A 20,948-nucleotide genomic window follows, 5' to 3' on the forward strand; every position below is an offset into this window, starting at 1 on the left:
TGCTGTTAGTTACGTGGGGGAAATGCCATCATTCAAATGATTTCACGTGCTGATGGGGGGATTAGCCTCCTACTATACTGCACCCAACGACCTCCAGTGTACTACAGTCCATTGTGTGTATTGAGCTGTGTACACATTCTGCCATCTGTTAACAAAGTTTTCAAGCAATCAATCAAAACGGCAGCGTCTGAAAAAGATGGGATGTGAATGAAATATTACGTCCTCGGTACAGGACGTTACAGCTGTTCTAGTGTTTATTATTAAAACCAACCTGGAGCTGCTCTCCGTCATGTTGTCACTCAACTCACTGTCAACTCCACACTGCTGCTGCGCATGCGCGACTCCACTGTCGACCGGCCGGTTTGCCGAGGGCGCATGCGCGCAAAATCAAACCAACGTAGCTTATTTTTTTTGTTTGTTTTTCTTTCTTCTCTTCTTCTTCTTCTTCTCTCTTCTTCTTCTTCTTCTTCTTCTTCTTCTTCTTCTTTCTCTTCTTCTTCTTCTTCTTCTTCTTCTCTTCTTCTTCTTCTTCTTCTTTTCTTTCTTTTTCTTTTTCTTTTTCTTTTTCTTTTCTTTTTCTTTTTCTTTTTCTTCTTCTTCTTCTTCTTATTTATTTTTTTTAACACATAGAGCAAGTATATAATAATTAGTGCTGTCAATAGATTAAAAAAAAATTCACTAATCATCTCACCATTTTCTGTAATTAATCTAGAATCATTTAGATTCAAAATAGCATTTTTTTCTATTTAAGACCGAAGCTTGTAACAGATATTTACTTGAGTAAAATCATGGAATTAATGTAAAATCAACACAAGAAAGTATATTTAGATTCAAATACTATTTTAATAGCTTTCTTTGAATACAGTTGCTCTCCTGATTGAAGATTTTCACTCCATAGCTTAATCTAGATTAATTTATTTTAATGCTTTAAACCATTTAAATTAATCTCCAAAGTTAAAGCATTAATTTTGACGGCCCTAATAATAATAATTTAGCACCTTGGACTGTAGAACCTTGATATAATAAATCTGATTCTCGAAGACACGCTGACGTCACGAGACCGCCGCCATCTTGGTATTGGGGGAAACAAACGGATTTCTACTGATCAAATCAAATGTATGCGTTGAGCTCCGTTTTTATTACATGTTTTTATCACATTCTTGTTCATTTCATAACATTTTCATATAATTTGTTTTGAAAATATTGAGGCCACAACATGGCATTTCACTTTCATTCCGAAAGCCTTTCTGGTGATTCTAAGTTTCCCCCCAAGTTACACAGACCGGAAGTTACACAGACAGGAAGTTGATTTCGAGAATACAACGTTACCGGTTGGTTGCGTGGAATAGAGGGCGGGTGTACGGTGGTGCCGTTATCCAATCGGAGCTGCGGTATCCAGGCAGGAAGCAGCATCACTCGACGTCACAGTTGTTGTTGTTGCTGCGAAATCGATTGAACTTCCTTATAATTCAACTGTTGTTGTTCCTTGTACTGTTGCATGTTGCTGTTCCAGCGGATACTGTGACGAGACAGCGTGTTGTCTGGGAGAAATAATAAGGTAAAGTAAGGTAAGGTAAGGGTGAATTCAAGTTTCTTTAATAGTTGTCATACAGAAGTACAGAATACTTTTATTAGGAATCAATGAATTCATCTTACTATTTTGCAAATCTGGTATGTCATAAATGTATAGATGTAGCAGTACTGTCTATCTGTATGTCATGTATGTCATAAATGTTATGATGAATTGAAAATGGGGGACCCTGATGTAAACAAGACGAAAGTCTTTCTCTGGTCTGCATCCCCTTAACAATTGTGTGTATTGAGCTGTACTGTACCCATTCTGCAATCTGTTAATAACATTTTCAACCAATCAATCAATTTCAATCAATATATCTTGTACAATCAAAATCATGTCTTTGGGGAATAGTGCTGAACCCCCTGTATCATTATTATCCTCAAAGCCCCATTACGTGTTATATGTTAAACCTATATCTAATATATATCTGTAAATGGAAATAAGCTCTGCATCAAAAGTCAACTAGAGCATAGAACATGTCTACATTAAAATCTTTGGGGGTGGGGGGAATCTTACGAATTGGGTCTTTACCTGCTAAAACCATCTAATTAAAGCATTGTATCTATAAACATTGTCAAGTCATATTCAAGTCGGATCTACCTGGCATTTGAGCAGTAAGTACAACACCACCCTTTCTTCCAAGTTCATGTTTTGTTTTATTTGTCACACGTGATGCACATTACAGTGAAATGCTTGGTTCTGTATGGCTGACATACATTTTTAACACCATTATGGTTTGTAACACTTTGTTGTTTCAAAGTTATGTTTGGCTTTTGTCTATTAGATCATGGGGTACATGAGGGTGGAGGAGCACAGCTGCAACACGCTCCACCTGAAGAGATCTCCTGGTCTGCGCTCCTGGTCTCTTCTGGTCGGTAAGTGTGTGTGTGTGTGTGTATATATTATTATTACACAACACAACTGTTGAATGCCAAATAGTGAACACTACTTTGTCACATCTCTCTCTCTCTCTCTCTCTCTCTCTCTTTCGCCGTCGTCCCAGTATTGCTTCTATTAAATTCAGTTTTATTCTAATTGTAGGTATTGCATCCATCGGACTGGCTGCTGCATACTACAGCGCAGGTACGCACCCCATATTTAGGATCACCTTTCCACCAGGGCCCTATTCCCCGTACCTGGTTCAACTAAGTCGATCAAGAGTCCCATTATCCAGATTCAGTTAACCCGATGTTTGAAGCCGGGATTTTCCTGTTCCTCGAACGCTGATTCAGTCTCGTTGACTCGAACCAGACTTGAGACTCAGGATACTTGCGCGCGGCCGCTTCAGTTGAAAAGACAGCAGGTGTAGATTGCAGAAACCCTGATCTTCTAACGGCATTGATTGATTGATTGTTTTAAAACTTTATTAACAGATTGCAGGCGGCTCAATAGCCTCGCCGACAAGTTAAATGCATAATCTATAGGCTAATTTTAAATCCCTCATTACCCCAATCAATCAGATTATATTTCTTTAAACGTTCCTGCTGGCAGTAGGTTTATGCATTGAATAATCAAATGAGATCTTGCTAGCGAAAATAATTAGTTCAACTGTTTCAGAATAAGGATACGGCTCTCTTATCCATTGATTGATGTATGGTGGATGTTTTACTTATCTGCACTGTGGTGTGACGGTTTGTGCTTTTGCCTTTCACGCAGACGGCCCGGGTTCGAATCCCCCTCCTTCTAGTCTTTTTCTTCTTTTTGCAATGTAAATACTTTGGTGCACGTTTAGAGCTATATAAAGAATGACATCCTCAATGCATGTAGATTTATAATATTTTAACTTAAAACTAGGCTACTTTTGCGTATAATCATTAATATTATATTCCAAGAAAATTATATTGGAAACGCGGGGTTTCGAACTCAGGTCGCCCGGTTGACAGGATTAAGGACTAGCCGTTGGACCACTGTGCCAGACAGAATATATCCATGGTGTATCGATCAATGGACAAGAGACCCGTGTTTCGAATATTTTTCTTTTGAATTACGTTTTATCTCTTTATTCTCAAATGCATTAATGTGACGTCAACGGCTCATTCAATTTCTCAAATCCGTCAAACAGCGCATCTCATCAGACATTTTAATCCCAGTTACAATATCACAATAACGTGTGAGTGATGATACAATTCAACAATCCTCAGAGTCCTCGTAATTCATAATCCACAAAAACCACAATCCACGCATAGACACTTCAATTTTATGCTTGAATGAAACACAATCCGGGCGCTCCGTTAAGCAAATCTACAGCGGAGAATATATGAAACTAATCAGAGCCAAATGGCCGATAGGTTTCATTCATTAAAAATATCCCTGCGGGATTCACATTTGCAATGCACCGTTATTAAAATAACCACATGCAGCGTGTATCGCACTCCGAGCGCCGTATATGACGTGCATTATTTTATTTAGGACAAAGTAAATCTATAGGCTGAATATGATTTATTATCAGCATTTAGTTCTATTATTATACATTTCAAAAGCCCCCTCTAGGAAAACGAAGCACAGAAACATAATTCAGAATGGTATAATGCAGATCTAGACTGTGAGAATCATTTCAGGAAGCGAGCTGGCTTTTCTTTGCGGGGGCGTGGCCATGGTTCATCCAGCTAACTTGAACTTAACCCTGCTCTCGACCAGGCTCAAACTTTTTGATCTGTTGTCATGGTGATTTGGATAATCGAGCGTCGGGGAACAGAAAGGTCCGGCTTAAGTCAGGCTATACTGGAAATGATCCGGCTAACTCAGTTAGCCAGGTACGGGGAACGGGGCCCAGGTGACCTTGATCTCAAATCCTGCCCGCTTTTCTAATCACAACTGTTCCCTGGGACCACCAGTTGTGATTGGAAGATGGGCGGGTTTGAGACGGGTCAGTTCATCGTTCTCTCCTGGTGACGTGTGTCATGCACTTCTTATCAATATGGCGCAGTGCCGTCAGCACACAGCTCATTGGACACACTTGTCATACGATCACTGTTGTTGTTTGATCATAATCAAATTTAGTAGTCATTTCCCATGCCAAGATGTCTCCAATAATGATGTAATCTAATACTATGAATAATGATAACCAATTTTTTTTAATATGAGTTGTGATTGGAGAATCAAGAAAAGAGGGTGGGGTTTGAAATAGGTCAATTACTCATATGCATTTTTAAAAGTTGATCTGATTCAACACTCCTGGTGTGTGGTGGATTACTTTGATCTTTAACTAGAACCATAGAGAACCTGCACTTGTTGACTAGAACCCTAGAGAACCTGCACTTGTTGACTAGAACCCTAGAGAACCTGCACTTGTTGACTAGAACCCTAGAGAACCTGCACTTGTTGACTAGAACCCTCGAGAACCTGTGCTTGTTGATGTGACTCCTCCCCCTTGGTTCTGCCCCCCCCCCCCAGACAGCGTCCTCTGGAAGCTCTTGTTGATGTGACTCCTCCCCCTTGGTTCTGCCCCCCCCCCCCCCCCCCAGACAGCGTCCTCTGGAAGCTCTTCTACGTGTCCGGCTGTCTGTTCGTCGCCGTGCAGAACATGGAGCAGTGGGAGGAGGCCGTGTTCGACAAGAACCAGAACCTGATCGAGCTGAAGACGTTCAGTCTGTACGCCCTGGTGCTGACCCTGTGGAGGAGGGGCCAGGAGAAAGGTCAGTGGTCAGTCTGTACGCCCTGGTGCTGACCCTGTGGAGGAGGGGCCAGGAGAAAGGTCAGTGGTCAGTCTGTACGCCCTGGTGCTGACCCTGTGGAGGAGGGGTCAGGAGAAAGGTACCCAGTGGTCAGTCTGTACGCCCTGGTGCTGACCCTGTGGAGGAGGGGCCAGGAGAAAGGTACCCAGTGGTCAGTCTGTACGCCCTGGTGCTGACCCTGTGGAGGAGGGGCCAGGAGAAAGGTCAGTGGTCAGTCTGTACGCCCTGGTGCTGACCCTGTGGAGGAGGGGCCAGGAGAAAGGTCAGTGGTCAGTCTGTACGCCCTGGTGCTGACCCTGTGGAGGAGGGGCCAGGAGAAAGGTCAGTGGTCAGTCTGTACGCCCTGGTGCTGACCCTGTGGAGGAGGGGCCAGGAGAAAGGTACCCAGTGGTCAGTCTGTACGCCCTGGTGCTGACCCTGTGGAGGAGGGGCCAGGAGAAAGGTCAGTCGCTTCAGCGGCACCCAGTGGTGCGTTGGTGATGTCACACCTGGCAGCACTGTGTTATATATATATATATATATATATATATATATATATATACCTACATATAATCCTTTTTACATACCTACAGTATAGATACTATATATCTGTACATATCTCTGACCTACTCTTACTAGTTACACTGCTGGCCAGTATGACTTACTACCATAGTGTCTTTATACCTGTATCACTGTACATAATAATAATAATAATAATAATAATAATAATAATAATAATAATAATAATAATAATAATAATAATAATAATAATAATAATAATAATAATAATAATAATAATAATAATAATAATAATAATAATAATAATAATAATAATAATAATAATAATAATAATAATAATAATAATAATAATAATACATCTATCTTATATAGCGCTTTTCCAGGTGCTCAAAGACGCTTTACATGGGCAGGGGAGACAAACTATGGCAAAACAAAAAACAGAACAAAACAGAACAAAAATAATACATGACAAAATAAAATAAAACCGACAGAATTAGAGGTCAAAAGCAAGATTGAAAAGGTGAGTTTTGAGGGCTGATTTAAAAGATGTCAGGGTGTTTGCATAATACTATAACTCTGTACATACATCTGATTAGCACCATTACTCAGTAGTACTAATGTATATATTTTATACCCAGTTTAATCACCTGTACATTGTATATTACTAATGTACTTTACTGTTACATTTGCACTCCGGTTGGAAGCGAAACTTCCTTTAGTTGTACTGTACCTGTGCTGTATGATGACAATACATTTTAATGTAATCTAATCTTGACCACTAATCCACTACATTACATCATTAGCTGAAGGCTAGGATGACAGCCATCGACATTATGTCCTAATAACTCGATATTGTTCTGAAAACACTTGGAATGGCTTGGAAAGTGTGATGAATGAATGAATGAATTTATTCACACACACACACACGATATATTACATAATATACATATCTTCATGGTGAGAACATCTGTATACAAGTGCCCGGCCCGGGTTCGAGGGTGAGGTGTGGTTCTGACAGTCCCCGGTCCACTTCCTCCAGGCTCTGAGGGATCTTAAGGCATTTCTTTCCAAACTAGCACTTCTTCTTCTTTCGTGTAACGTCCGATATTATCGGCCGATATTGGCATTAAAATGTGATATCGGAAATGATCGGTATCGGTTTTCAAAAAAAGAATATATATAAATTTTTTTTTACATTTATTTAACCTTTATTTACCCAGGCAAGCAAGTAAGAACAAATTCTGATTTTATTTATTGTCAAAAGTATGCATAATGTTGTGTTAATTCCACGACAAGAGATATGTAATGTTAATTACCTGAAATTATTCCGTTTTTTGGGGGGGGGGGAACCCTGCATATATCGGTATCGGTTGATATCGGTATCGGAAATTAAGAGTTGGACAATATCGGTATATCGGTATCGGTAAAAAAGCCAATATCGAACATCCCTAATATAAAATGAAGCGAAACGATTTGATTTGATCTTTATTTATCTCGAACAACCATAAACACACAAACTTGAAATAACAAAAAATAACAAAAACTAAATACAAATAAAATAAAATAAACTAAATAAAATACAAATGAGGGGGGGGGGGGGGGGGAGAACGAGCAAGAGCATATGTATGTACTGTATTGTATAATGGGGATTATGTATATATCTCGTAACCTACATTTATTGATTCAAATACAGGAATGTATATTCCTGTGATTTATTGAGATATTTACTGTTAATGTTTGTCTTGTCAAAAAAATTATAAAAAAATGTGTTCAAAAAAAATAAAATACAAATAAAATAAAAATATATCTTCCTAGACATGGAAGCTATGGTTTTGTTCGAGAAGGAGACAGAAAGAATCGAAGCCTATCTGGTCCGGCCCCTTCCTCACAATATCACATTAATGTGTCCTTTGATGAAACGATCCAAAGCAGCGTCTTGTCTCCGTCTCCCTCAGTGATCCTGGACCTGAGGCACCTGCGTGACGTGAGCGTGCAGGAGGAGAAGGTGCGCTACCTGGGCCAGGGCTACCTGCTGGTGCTGCGGCTGGCCACGGGCTTCTCCTACCCCCTCACGCAGAGCGCCACGCTGGGGGGCCGCAGGTGAGGAGGCGCCGGGTCCGGTGACCACCGTCTTTTAACGGCTTAGAATACGAACGACCGTGGGCTTCATTAGAAAAGATGGCTCCATGTTATTCTGGTCTCCTCTCAACATTTTGAAAGGATATGGTTATTATTCTACATATTACATCTTATTTTACATAATGCATGTTTATTATTATTATCATGCCAGTTAGGATACCTTGTGTATACTGCACCTTGTGTATACTTTAACTCATACTCATAGTATATAATCAGATGAAAATGAAACCCGAGAGGTAAGAATGTGCTTCTTGGTCAAATCATCTCGGTTGGGGCGGGGTGGGGGGACAAAGGGGCGGGGTGGGGGGACGATGCTTAGGTAGGGTGACCGGAAGGGGGGAGGAGGGGTGTTACACAGGAAGACACAAAGGTTAAATGGCTCCATTTATACAGCAGCTTTTATCCAAAGCACTTTACAATTTGTTCCTCACATTTTACCCGTTCACTCACACATCCACACACCGACGGCGGAGGCGACCACGCAAGGTGCCGACCTGTTTCTACCACAATTGCCTATATTTATTTTAACATAATATAACCGATAGGGCATACTGACCCTCATCTGCACCGTTTAGTTTTCCTCATTTTTATATTCAGATCAAACCTTTTTGCCTATACTTTACTCTTTCTCCTGTTACCCTGCCCATACCTCCCCTCCCCCCTCATGTTACCCTGCCCATACCTCCCCTCCCCCCTCCTGCTCTGACACCAGACCCCCCCCTCCCCCCTCCTGTTACCCTGCCCATACCTCCCCTCCCCCTCCTGCTCTGACACCAGACCCCCCCCTCCCCCCTCCTGTTACCCTGCCCATACCTCCCCTCCCCCTCCTGCTCTGACACCAGACTCCCCCCTCCCCCCTCCTGTTACCCTGCCCATACCTCCCCTCCCCCCTCCTGTTACCCTGCCCATACCTCCCCTCCCCCTCCTGTTATGACACCAGAACCCCCCTCCCCCCTCCTGCTCTGACACCAGAACCCCCCCTCCCCCCTCCTGCTCTGACACCAGACCCCCCCTCCCCCCTCCTGCTCTGACACCAGAACCCCCCCTCCCCTCCTGGATCAATAAAGGAACCTGTTCTCTGGTCCTCAGCGACGTGGAGGCCGTGGCTGCGCTGCTGAAGCGCTTCCTGGGGCTGGAGGAGCTGCAGCTTCGACGGCAGCAGGAGTTGGATGCAGCGTTTGAAGAGGAGGAGTGGCAGGAGGATGAGGAAGAGGAGGAGGAGGAGGAGGAGGAGGAGGATGAGGAAGATTATCTGGACCATGGCGGAGGCGATTATGAAGGAGACGAATATGAAGTAGAGGATCATTGATGCCTTCCTGGCTTTTTTTTGTTTTTTTTGGCATTTAAAACCTTTTTTCTGGATGGAGCTAAAGAGCTGTGACCACACTTCTTCTTACATCCTCGTTACCGGGGTAACCGTCTATGGTGATGTCATCTTTTCATGAGGGATTGGTGTGTAGAGTTGACCTGGGACTTACTGAAAGGCTGTTTCACTCATGGAACAAAGATACAACCTCTTTTTCTTTTTTTATATATATATATATTTTTATACCGTTTTCAAAATACCTTACAAGACCCCTCGTTTTATATTTATGATCCGACAACGTATCGATGTAAGTGGTATATTTTGTTCAAATAAGTGTTAAATAGCTCTACAGTCCGACCCGCCATCACTGATACAGAGTGTCTGGTCAGTAACATGGGTCTCCCAGTCCCTCCACTCTGCAGTAAACAGTCATCACTGATATAGAGTGTCTGGTCAGTAACATGGGTCTCCCAGTCCCTCCACTCTGCAGTAAACAGTCATCACTGATATAGAGTGTCTGGTCAGTAACATGGGTCTCCCAGTCCCTCCACTCTGCAGTAAACAGTCATCACTGATATAGAGTGTCTGGTCAGTAACATGGGTCTCCCAGTCCCTCCACTCTGCAGTAAACAGTCATCACTGATATAGAGTGTCTGGTCAGTAACATGGGTCTCCCAGTCCCTCCACTCTGCAGTAAACAGTCATCACTGATATAGAGTGTCTGGTCAGTAACATGGGTCTCCCAGTCCCTCCACTCTGCAGTAAACAGTCATCACTGATATAGAGTGTCTGGTCAGTAACATGGGTCTCCCAGTCCCTCCACTCTGCAGTAAACAGTCATCACTGATATAGAGTGTCTGGTCAGTAACATGGGTCTCCCAGTCCCTCCTGCTCTGCAGTAAACAGCCATCACTGATGTAGAGTGTCTGGTCAGTAACATGGGTCTCCCAGTCCCTCCACTCTGCAGTAAACAGTCATCACTGATATAGAGTGTCTGGTCAGTAACATGGGTCTCCCAGTCCCTCCACTCTGCAGTAAACAGCCATCACTGATATAGTTGTCTGGTCAGTAACATGGGTCTGACAGCCATCACTGATATAGTGTCTGGTCAGTAACATGGGTCTCCCAGTCCCTCCACGCTGCAGTAAACAGCCATCACTGATACAGAGTGTCTGGTCAGTAACATGGGTCTCCCAGTCCCTCCACTCTGCAGTAAACAGCCATCACTGATACAGAGTGTCTGGTCAGTAACATGGGTCTCTCAGTCCCTCCACTCTGCAGTAAACAGCCATCACTGATACAGAGTGTCTGGTCAGTAACATGGGTCTCTCAGTCCCTCCACTCTGCAGTAAACAGCCATCACTGATATAGAGTGTCTGGTCAGTAACATGGGTCTCCCAGTCCCTCCGCTCTGCAGTAAACAGTCATCACTGATATAGTGTCTGGTCAGTAACATGGGTCTCCCAGTCCCTCCGCTCTGCAGTAAACAGTCATCACTGATACAGAGTGTCTGGTCAGTAAAATGGGTCTCCCAGTCCCTCCTGCTCTGCAGTATTCTGGTTCCACTTCATCCAATCAGGAGGAAGAACCCTAGATATCTAGAGCTATTATTTTAACATGTTTAATAACCACTTATTTTTAACAAATAAATACCACTTACAGCACCCACACTCCTTATTCTGAAGCCATGCTTAAAAAGCGAGTGGATGAAAATCATAGTGTAAAGGGTTCCGAGGGAAATTACCATCTAGCTCAGGGGTCTCAAACTCGCGGCCCGCTGGATGATATTTGACTTTGACTACTTGACTTCATGTTGTGGGCCTTGTACAGCACTTTGTTCAACTTTGTCAGTGCTGTAAAGTTGAAACCTTTTAAAATCTTAGACAAACGAAACACTTTCATGAAATATTGTAAGCCGCCATTTGAGGCTTTATAAAAGCAGCACAATGAACACAAGTCTGTCAGTGCCGAGTCCGACCTCGTCTTAAATAACAAATTGCTTGTTGTAGTTAACAAGGAGAGGCAGAGTTGATTTAGCAACAAAAAATGTATAATAAATAAAAATCATATATATATATATATATGTGATGCGGCCCAGCCTCACCCAGCCTCTACCTCCAGTGGCCCCCCCGGGTACATTGAGTTTGAGACCCCGAGCTCCTTCCTACTGAACTGTAATACGTGTTTATATTCGATACCGGCAACTTGTTTTTAACACTTTGATCGCCATCGTTAAAATTCATGATATACCATCCCTTGCCAGCTCTATTTAACATGGAGAAGTTCCCCTTCTTTGCAGGGCTATAACTTTTTAAATTCTATTGCTAAATTGCCATTATTATGGCCCATTCAATGTCCTATATCTATTGTTCAGGGTGTAGCAACGTTAAACTTTTTCATTCACATATTCATACTAAAATATGGTCTAAAGTATAAGTATGTTTTTATCGTTTTCTGCAGCTTTCTCCAGAACTTGATTTATAGCTCCAAATGCATTATATTGATGATGAAATACAGTTTGATAGCAATCGATGCGAGATAAAATATTTCAACTGGACGTGGTTCTAGAAGTTACTACACGTCATCTGATGTTGACCGGATGGGCGCGGGGTCGTTTATAATTCCGTGGGCAACGTTATACCATTCATCTAATGTGGGTCATATGTTCATCAGATCAGTTAGTATATAAGACATTCGAAAATAACATTGAAACTCACCGTGGCTTCCTCGCGCCGCTGGCAGATGATCGTGGAACAGAATTTTTTCTATTATGGGATGGAGAAATGCCCGATCTATTTCCAGGTTGTATAATAGTATATACGTCCAAATCATGTTGTTTTTTCGAGTTATTTCCACCGATCGATGTTCACTGTATCAAGACGGAGTCTCTCTAACGATAGCGAGTGCCCGGACCACATATGGAGTGAGCCCTGCCGGGTCAAAGGGTGATTTCCGGTTTCGATCTGCCGATCGGCCACCAGATGGCGCTCTTGAACCGCTAGAGAGTTGAGTGGAGCTTTTCAGTGGGTCTCAGGGCTGCGGAGGGGAAATATGATTTCGATCACAGATTTTTGAAATATTGATATCAAAGACGAGTTACGGCGTCTTCGGCAGAATGAGCATGGCTAGGAATGACGTCTAAACACGTCATCGGCGATCATAGTGTTAAAAGTCTTCCCGCAGCGAAAGGGAACAGCAGGGTTTCTAACCCTTTCACTGCCACACGACAGAAGGTTAGCCCTTTACTATCACACAACCGACGGCGATGCTCCATCATTAGCATCATTAGCTCCGCATTTGCGGAGCTAATGATGCTAATGATGGAGCATCGCCGTCGGTTGTGTGATAGTAAAGGGCTAACCTTCTGTATTGTCACAGTGAAAGGGTTAACCGGCTGTCGTGTGGCAGTGAAAGGGTTTCTAAGTGGCCCACCCTGCAGGTGATAATCACTGTTGCATGTTGATCCAGCTCTCCGTCCAGGTGTGTGACTGTAAACCGTAATCAAGCACGAAGGATTTCCATTGTTCAATCGGGAGTGATTCATGTGTGAAAGGTAAACCTGTTACTCCCCCGTTGTTGCAGTTTTGTTAATTTGTCCGTCTTTTAAGGTTTATTGGTTCTTTTCGCCGTCTTGCCGTGGCGCTCTTTGTGTCATTTTTCTTTTTACGAAATGTAATGAATCTGGTCTGTGTTGATTACTAGAGGAATGTTTTGGTTGACTGTTGGATAATTGTCTTTAAAAAAAAAAAAAAAAATTATAAATGTTTTGCTTTGATACATTTGCAGGAATGTTATACTTTTTTTTTAATATAATTCGAGTCATAAAAAATAAATACATTTTTCATATTTCCTTGTTTCTTTTCTGCATTAAAACAAACGAGCGCCACATCGTCAATACAGTCACTCAGGTTCGTTCTCCCGATGGGGACACACCAAGAATTAGCGATGGGTATGTTTTATTAATATTTCTTCTACTGTAGGATAGGACTACATCTAATGTCCCCATTAACCCTACAGGCATCTAATGTCCCCATTAACCCTACAGGCATCTAATGTCCCCATTAACCCTACAGGCATCTAATGTCCCCATTAACCCTACAGGCATCTAATGTCCCCATTAACCCTACAGGCATCTAATGTCCCCATTAACCCTACAGGCATCTAATGTCCCCATTAACCCTACAGGCATCTAATGTCCCCATTAACCCTACAGGCATCTAATGTCCCCATTAACCCTACAGGCATCTAATGTCCCCATTAACCCTATAGTGTTGTAAACACATCTCATTAACCCTATAGTGTTGTAAACACATCTCATTAACCCTATAGTGTTGTAAACACATCATTAACCCTATAGTGTTGTAAACACATCTCATTAACCCTATAGTGTTGTAAACACATCATTAACGTTAGGTTATGACTATAACCAAGTTCTGTTAGTATAGCGACGCTCGGCATCGCTCTCTGCACTATCTCGCATACGTGCACGCGCACTGAATAAAGACCACAATGTACCTTTAATCCCAATATTCGTCTGACCACACCCCTATCAGCTTACCCATATAAGCAGGGGTGGGGCCACCCACTCTCCTCCTTCCCAAGCTTTCGCCACAAGGCGAGGTCAAAGGCTGCAGCGGCGTCGGATGCCGAGCGTCGCTATACTAACAGAACTTGGTTATAGTCATAACCTAACGTTCTGTATCGTATCGCTCTCGCTCGGCATCGCTCTCTGCACAAGGGAGGCCGAGCGAGAGCCAACGGCCGACAAATACACCCCGCTGACAGCCCCCCACAAACCATCAGAACAGGGAGGGCCGAGCCCCCCCGACCCACCCTAATGGCGGGCACCCCCCCTATTAGGGGCTTCACGGGAGGGCGACGGACCCGACCGTGCGAAGAGGCACTCAAGCAACTCAACGCACAGGGTGAGCAGACCGTGGCCTGACCCCACGACTACACACACGCACAACCCGCATGCCACCCGGGAACGAACGGAGGAACAACCTCGTTACTGCCCCCAGAATCACGGGGTCAAGGGCAAACCCAACCCTGTGGCAAGGCCGTAGCAGCGGAGCACGAAGGAAGACCCAGACCCACCAAAAGGACTGGACTCCCTAGAATGGGGGCCCGGAGAAGTCCATGATGCCAGCATCAAGACCCCACCAGGTGGGCACGTAGTGCCCCGCCCCCCACATCGCCAGCGTATTCGGACAAAGGCCCCTCAGTTACTGCACCTGGTATTCCCAGGCGGAATCCCATCCAAGTACTAACCAGGCCAGAACCTGCTTAGCTTCCGAGATCGGACGAGATCGGGCGTGTTCAGGTTGGTATGGCCGTAAGCCGAGCGGGCCCTGTCCCCCCAATAGTACACCGCCTGGCACACTGACCCTGCAGAACAGGCAGTCAGCATGGCCGTAAGCACACAAAAAAGGTTAACCAACGGAAGCAGGCAGCGCACCGGGGAAAAACCAGGCAACAGGCTGTTAACCCTAGCCTGGAGACTGCGGACGAGACAGGCGCCAGAGGGGACAGCTGAACACAGCCGCCCCGGCGGAAGGAGCGTAAGCTGGCGGTGTTGCATGACCAAGCCTCCATTTAAAAACCCCCACCCAGAGGGGTCGAGGCAGAGAAGGCTGACACGATTGGCAGACGTCATGAACGTGCAGGGGCACCCTCAAACGGTGAACCCGGGAGTTGACACTGCTCCAACACACCAGGGAATCAACCACCTCGGTGTTACCCAATGCGGTGGTTGTTCCTATAACCCCTCAAGAAAAAACTCCAAAACACACCTGCGGGTATACACCGGCTATACCGCAGTACAAGTGTTTCAGTTTCCAAAAAGGGTTAACCCAGGCCTACGGGTCGCAAACATCACTTCGGACCGGGCCTGGCGGTACGGGAAGCACAGGGTCACCAGAGGAGGTCAAAAAACCACCCCCACAGGCCCCTCTTCGCCATGCGTGAGAGAGGAGCGAAAAATAATGGAGAACCAGCCCCTAAGCACCGTACCTGGTATTCCCCGGCGGTCTCCCAACCAAGTACTAACCAGGACCAACCTGTGTAGCGGCCGAGATCCGACGAGATCGAGCGCGTACAGAATGGCATGGCTGTAAGCCATGACGACAGTGCTGAGTAAAAACATACCCAACCAGGGTCTCCATAGCGCTTAACCCTGTGACACCCAGACCGACCTGGCATTTTTCCCCCTGAAAAAAGCCCAAGTCCCTCAGGGTACCAGAACAGCAGATCTGCATCCCCGGCGGACAACGGGTTCAACTGATCTGGACCAGCGTGACCAGAACCAGTCCCGTGCCCTAACCACGCCGACATGCCTACTCCAGGAGAAGGGCAGATATGCGTGTTGATCTTAACATGAAAAGAAGGCGCCACCCAGACGTTCGGACGAACCGCGCCTGGTGGCCCACCCCAAGGGCGTGAGACCCCACCACATATGTTCAGATCCATCCCGTCATCATCCCCCAGACATGAACGAGAATCCGTCGACAACCCACCCAGGTCATGGGATGTGGTCGTCGGAAGAGGAAAAACCCCCATCTCAGTTGCTTTATAAAAACGCTGTTTCAACCACAAGCAACCAAGGCGTGCCAGTCAATCGCCTGTTTACAGCGAGCTAGCACTATACGTGCGTCGGGACACACCCCCATCAATGAACAGGCTATTTAGACCTGTCATTGAATCCCCAAGGCGCCCAGGGGAACGACAAGAGGGGTGTGACACTCCCTAACTCCAACACTTCTGGAATAGAAAGAAGGAAGCATCAACAGTATGTATCCCAGTCTACACAGCCGGGGTAAAAAATGTTCACATTTTTACATCCCACCACCCTCCCATAGGAAAGAGACGGGGATCCCCAGAGAGACTTCCCACGCGAGCTGTACAGATTGAAAAGAATATATTGCACCTTGAGCCATGTAAAAAACTGGTTTTAGGGCCTCCGGGGAAGAGGCACTGAACCCATACACACTCAATAAACGAATTGAATCGAATATACATACAATAGAAAAGGACCCTTCTAGAGGGTCCACTCACTTTGACAATCTGAGGAGGAAGGCTCTGTACTCTGATGGAGGCTTCCTCACATGGAAGAAGGAGTCCGAACTCACAGAAGGCCTGAATAGGCGCTTGGTGAGGAGGAGCCCTGACCACCCCCCCCTGAAAACAGATCCATCACATGGACCTGAACAGCACACGGAAGTCCTACCAACAGAGACGCGCACGGTGACGTACTCTATGGCGGGGGAATTCCTGCGGTGCACACGCCCAATATACCAGGCCGTGGGACCAGGAACTCCCTCCCCCCCCACCCCCCCCCCCCCCCCCGTAACGTGCCGAACCGCCACGTGACGGGAACCTTGAAGGACACGGGGTGTACCCCTGACCGACAGAACAATGGGGAGAGGAAAGGTTACCAGTTCACCCCTTTACGACCCCACACCCATGATACGATGTAACGACAAAAAGAGAATATGACACAGTCATAGTCAGCTCTATGAAGCGTTTCACAGCTCCACACAGCGCATGAGCTAACCTGCTATCTGATTTTTACTAAGGAAAAACACAGAATAGAGAGGGCTCTAAGAACCCCGGTCCAACATACACATGTGCTTCCGTGGCCAGTACAACCCAGTTGTAGGTCACATGACACACACAACCCATCATCACCTACAAAAAATGGCAAAAACACTCAACAGAGGAACGCCGTTTTTTTCACAATGAGAGAATACATCATTCTTGATTAGTATCGACCACAGGCCTTGCTAAGCACACATGACAGCAACCAAACCAATTTCCCTTTAGGAAATAAGTTTCTCCAGCAGATTTAGCACAACCTCAGCAATCAAGCTAAGAGTTACATCGTATCCCTACCACACAAAAGACACAATTAATGCACAACATGTCTGATAGGAGGATGAAAAAGTCCCCAGGGAACCGGGGGGGAAACACAATCCTCCTATTTTACCCTCAATACGGCCAGTTAAAACAGGAAAACCTGTTAATGTGTGAACACACTGTTCATTGTCATTACAGTCTGAGAAAGAACATTCTTTTACTCACTTGTCACCAAGCATAGCTTCATAGGTTAGTTACCTTAGTTGTGAGTACACAGCCGTGTTTCTCACACAACAACCAGATCATTACATCCCGTTTGCACGGAGAAACTAACTGCCAGTGACAAAAACAGCTCACACATAACCCGCAACGTATCCTAAATGCATTGTAGCAACACACGTTTTGGGAAAAACACCGTTATTCACAATACATTTAGCAAAGTAAAACCAGAAGACGTGTTATGAGGTCTGGTCAACCCCGTTCCTACCCGGAACGCAGATCAGCGAAGTGCAGTCACAGACACCGTAGGAACACAGCCGCTCCTGTGTTGTCCGAACTGGGCAGCGTCACCGCCCCAACCCGCACTACAGTCCCCTGTTGATGCAACCTTGCCGTCCTGGCTCAGGGCAGGGTCGACGAAAACATCCCCTGTCAAGGATGACGTCGTGGTCAAGAGTGTAAAACATGTTAAAATCAAAGCACGTTCAACAGAATAGCATCAAGCTAAAGGCCGCTCCAACCGTTCGGGTGCTACTGCTTCTGCTCGCGAGACGCCGATCTAACGACGCACGCGATCAGAAGCGAGCTCACGGCGGCGCGCGAGAAGCTAAGCTACCCCGCGCCAGGCCATGGCCATAGCAGCAAGCTAACGTTACCTAGCGACCACGACATGCTAGCCCCGCAGCTAACAGCTGACTGGCTAATAGTAGGCCCTAAGCAGGCCATGCAGCGATCCAGCAGGCTAACGCAGCAGTTAACAGCTGACTGGCTAACCGTAAGCTATGAACATGTAAACAATGACATAACACTCACCCAGACAGGCCGCCGTTCTGAACCTCTCCTCACTTTTTAAGAGAAAAGAGAAAACAAGATGTCAACACCGCTTCACAACGGTGACTTTACCACATCCGACGGAATCATCACAGTACCAACTGGCCTGTGTAGCTGACTTTGAACATGAATCTGCCGCTATCGCACATTACATGCACATATCCCCTCGTGAAGGAATACTCTCATTTGGATATGAAAGATGGGGCCTTAACACGGTGACAGAGAGAATCCACTCGTCCAGAACACACAGGGATCACCAGTGTCAATGGTCGCGGCCCACTAGTTAAAACTATAATGGTCTTCAGACCAAGGCCTTCTGTCGCCTAGGTGGCTGAACAAAGGACCCTAGCCTGGGGCCGGTTTCCATAAACTTTGTCAAGTAGCCCCCATAGCACTAACAGACAAGTGGAGCCCGCCAGCAAACACTACTCACCCAACCTGGAACGCACCGCTTCTCACAACAGCGGCATGTCCGACAGTTCAGCTGTGGCCTGACAGGTTTCACCCCAACAAACACAGCAAGGAACTGCAGTTGAGAAGCATGCAGCGGCGTGCTCCCAATACGAAAACCGGTGGAGGGTTTTTAGAATGATCATCATCTTCCAGACACTCCAGTACGAAGACAATATCGCCGTATTTTCTCGAAAATAGTGAGAGAGAAAATAAAGATATGATGTCAACGTATCCTTGTTTCCCAAAGCTGCTCCTAAACCTTCCTTCCATCATGGTGTCAAGTGTGGGGATCTACCGAGGCACTTCTTCCTTGTGGTGAAAGCGAGAAGGAGGAGAGTGGGTGGCCCCACCCCTGCTTATATGGGTAAGCTGATAGGGGTGTGGTCAGACGAATATTGGGATTAAAGGTACATTGTGGTCTTTATTCAGTGCGCGTGCACGTATGCGAGATAGTGCAGAGAGCGATGCCGAGCGAGAGCGATACGATACAGAACCCTATAGTGTTGTAAACACATCATTAACCCTATAGTGTTGTAAACACATCTCATTAACCCTATAGTGTTGTAAACACATCTCATTAACCCTATAGTGTTGTAAACATCTCATTAACCCTATAGTGTTGTAAACACATCATTAACCCTATAGTGTTGTAAACACATCATTAACCCTATAGTGTTGTAAACACATCTCATTAACCCTATAGTGTTGTAAACACACCTCATTAACCCTATAGTGTTGTAAACACATCTCATTAACCCTATAGTGTTGTAAACACATCTCATTAACCCTATAGTGTTGTAAACACCTCATTAACCCTATAGTGTTGTAAACACATCATTAACCCTATAGTGTTGTAAATACATCTCATTAACCCTATAGTGTTGTAAACACCTCATTAACCCTATAGTGTTGTAAACACATCTCATTAACCCTATAGTGTTGTAAACACCTCATTAACCCTATAGTGTTGTAAACACATCATTAACCCTATAGTGTTGTAAACACATCTCATTAACCCTAGTGTTGTAAACACATCTCATTAACCCTATAGTGTTGTAAACACATCATTAACCCTATAGTGTTGTAAACACATCTCATTAACCCTATAGTGTTGTAAACACATCATTAACCCTATAGTGTTGTAAACACATCATTAACCCTATAGTGTTGTAAACACATCATTAACCCTATAGTGTTGTAAACACATCATTAACCCTATAGTGTTGTAAACACATCTCATTAACCCTATAGTGTTGTAAACACATCATTAACCCTATAGTGTTGTAAACACATCATTAACCCTATAGTGTTGTAAACACATCATTAACCCTATAGTGTTGTAAACACATCATTAACCCTATAGTGTTGTAAACACATCATTAACCCTATAGTGTTGTAAACACATCTCATTAACCCTATAGTGTTGTAAACACATCATTAACCCTATAGTGTTGTAAACACATCATTAACCCTATAGTGTTGTAAACACATCATTAACCCTATAGTGTTGTAAACACATCATTAACCCTATAGTGTTGTAAACACATCTCATTAACCCTATAGTGTTGTAAACACATCTCATTAACCCTATAGTGTTGTAAACACATCATTAACCCTATAGTGTTGTAAACACATCTCATTAACCCTATAGTGTTGTAAACACATCTCATTAACCCTATAGTGTTGTAAACACATCATTAACCCTATAGTGTTGTAAACACATCATTAACCCTATAGTGTTGTAAACACATCTCATTAACCCTATAGTGTTGTAAACACATCATTAACCCTATAGTGTTGTAAACACATCATTAACCCTATAGTGTTGTAAACACATCATTAACCCTATAGTGTTGTAAACACATCATTAACCCTATAGTGTTGTAAACACATCATTAACCCTATAGTGTTGTAAACACATCTCATTAACCCTATAGTGTTGTAAACACATCATTAACCCTATAGTGTTGTAAACATCTCATTAACCCTATCGTGTTGTAAACACATCTCATTAACCCTATAGTGTTGTAAACACATCTCATTAACCCTATAGTGTTGTAAACACATCATTAACCCTATAGTGTTGTAAACACATCATTAACCCTATAGTGTTGTAAACACATCATTAACCCTATAGTGTTGTAAACACATCTCATTAACCCTATAGTGTTGTAAACACATCATTAACCCTATAGTGTTGTAAACATCTCATTAACCCTATCGTGTTGTAAACACATCTCATTAACCCTATAGTGTTGTAAACACATCTCATTAACCCTATAGTGTTGTAAACACATCTCATTAACCCTATAGTGTTGTAAACACATCATTAACCCTATAGTGTTGTAAACACATCATTAACCCTATAGTGTTGTAAACACATCATTAACCCTATAGT

At 44.2% G+C, this 20,948-nt stretch overlaps 2 protein-coding genes across 3 annotated transcripts in view; one reads left to right on the forward strand and one right to left on the reverse strand.

The window, feature by feature from the left end:
- narf (nuclear prelamin A recognition factor) overlaps positions 1-377 on the reverse strand; it is a gene marked incomplete at its 5' end in the record, with an annotated part of 34,801 nt that extends 34,424 nt beyond the window's left edge. Inside the window, one exon of the mRNA XM_084322308.1 lies at positions 309-377. Within this exon, the coding sequence (XP_084178434.1) occupies positions 309-377 (69 nt within the window). The remainder of the gene's footprint in view (positions 1-308) is intronic.
- Positions 378-1,430: 1,053 nt separating this feature from the next.
- Positions 1,431-9,755, forward strand: cybc1 (cytochrome b-245 chaperone 1). Of its 2 annotated transcripts, none has more exons than XM_084322757.1 (6): positions 1,431-1,558; positions 2,361-2,451; positions 2,618-2,659; positions 5,041-5,211; positions 7,704-7,848; positions 8,977-9,755. In XM_084322757.1, exons 2-6 carry the CDS (start codon positions 2,364-2,366, stop codon positions 9,194-9,196), a joined length of 666 nt encoding a protein of 221 aa, XP_084178883.1. In that variant the 5' UTR covers positions 1,431-1,558; positions 2,361-2,363; the 3' UTR covers positions 9,197-9,755. The 2 variants fall into 2 exon arrangements, with proteins under 2 accessions (XP_084178883.1, XP_084178884.1); XM_084322758.1 differs by having other exon boundaries at positions 1,475-1,568.
- The last annotated feature ends 11,193 nt before the right edge of the window (positions 9,756-20,948 follow it).

The sequence above is a fragment of the Notolepis coatsorum genome (assembly GCF_963971535.1).
Source record: "Notolepis coatsorum genome assembly, chromosome: 10".
NCBI classification, from domain to species: domain Eukaryota; kingdom Metazoa; phylum Chordata; class Actinopteri; order Aulopiformes; family Paralepididae; genus Notolepis; species Notolepis coatsorum.

Bases quoted from the DNA above. Each gene is read 5' to 3' on its own strand.
- cybc1 (XM_084322757.1), top strand. From the start codon at position 2,364: ATGGGGTACATGAGGGTGGAGGAGCACAGCTGCAACACGCTCCACCTG. The intron at 2,452-2,617 runs GTAAGTGTGTGT...TTCTAATTGTAG, and splicing joins CTCCTGGTCTCTTCTGGTCG to GTATTGCATCCATCGGACTG. The intron at 2,660-5,040 runs GTACGCACCCCA...CCCCCCCCCCAG, and splicing joins TGCTGCATACTACAGCGCAG to ACAGCGTCCTCTGGAAGCTC.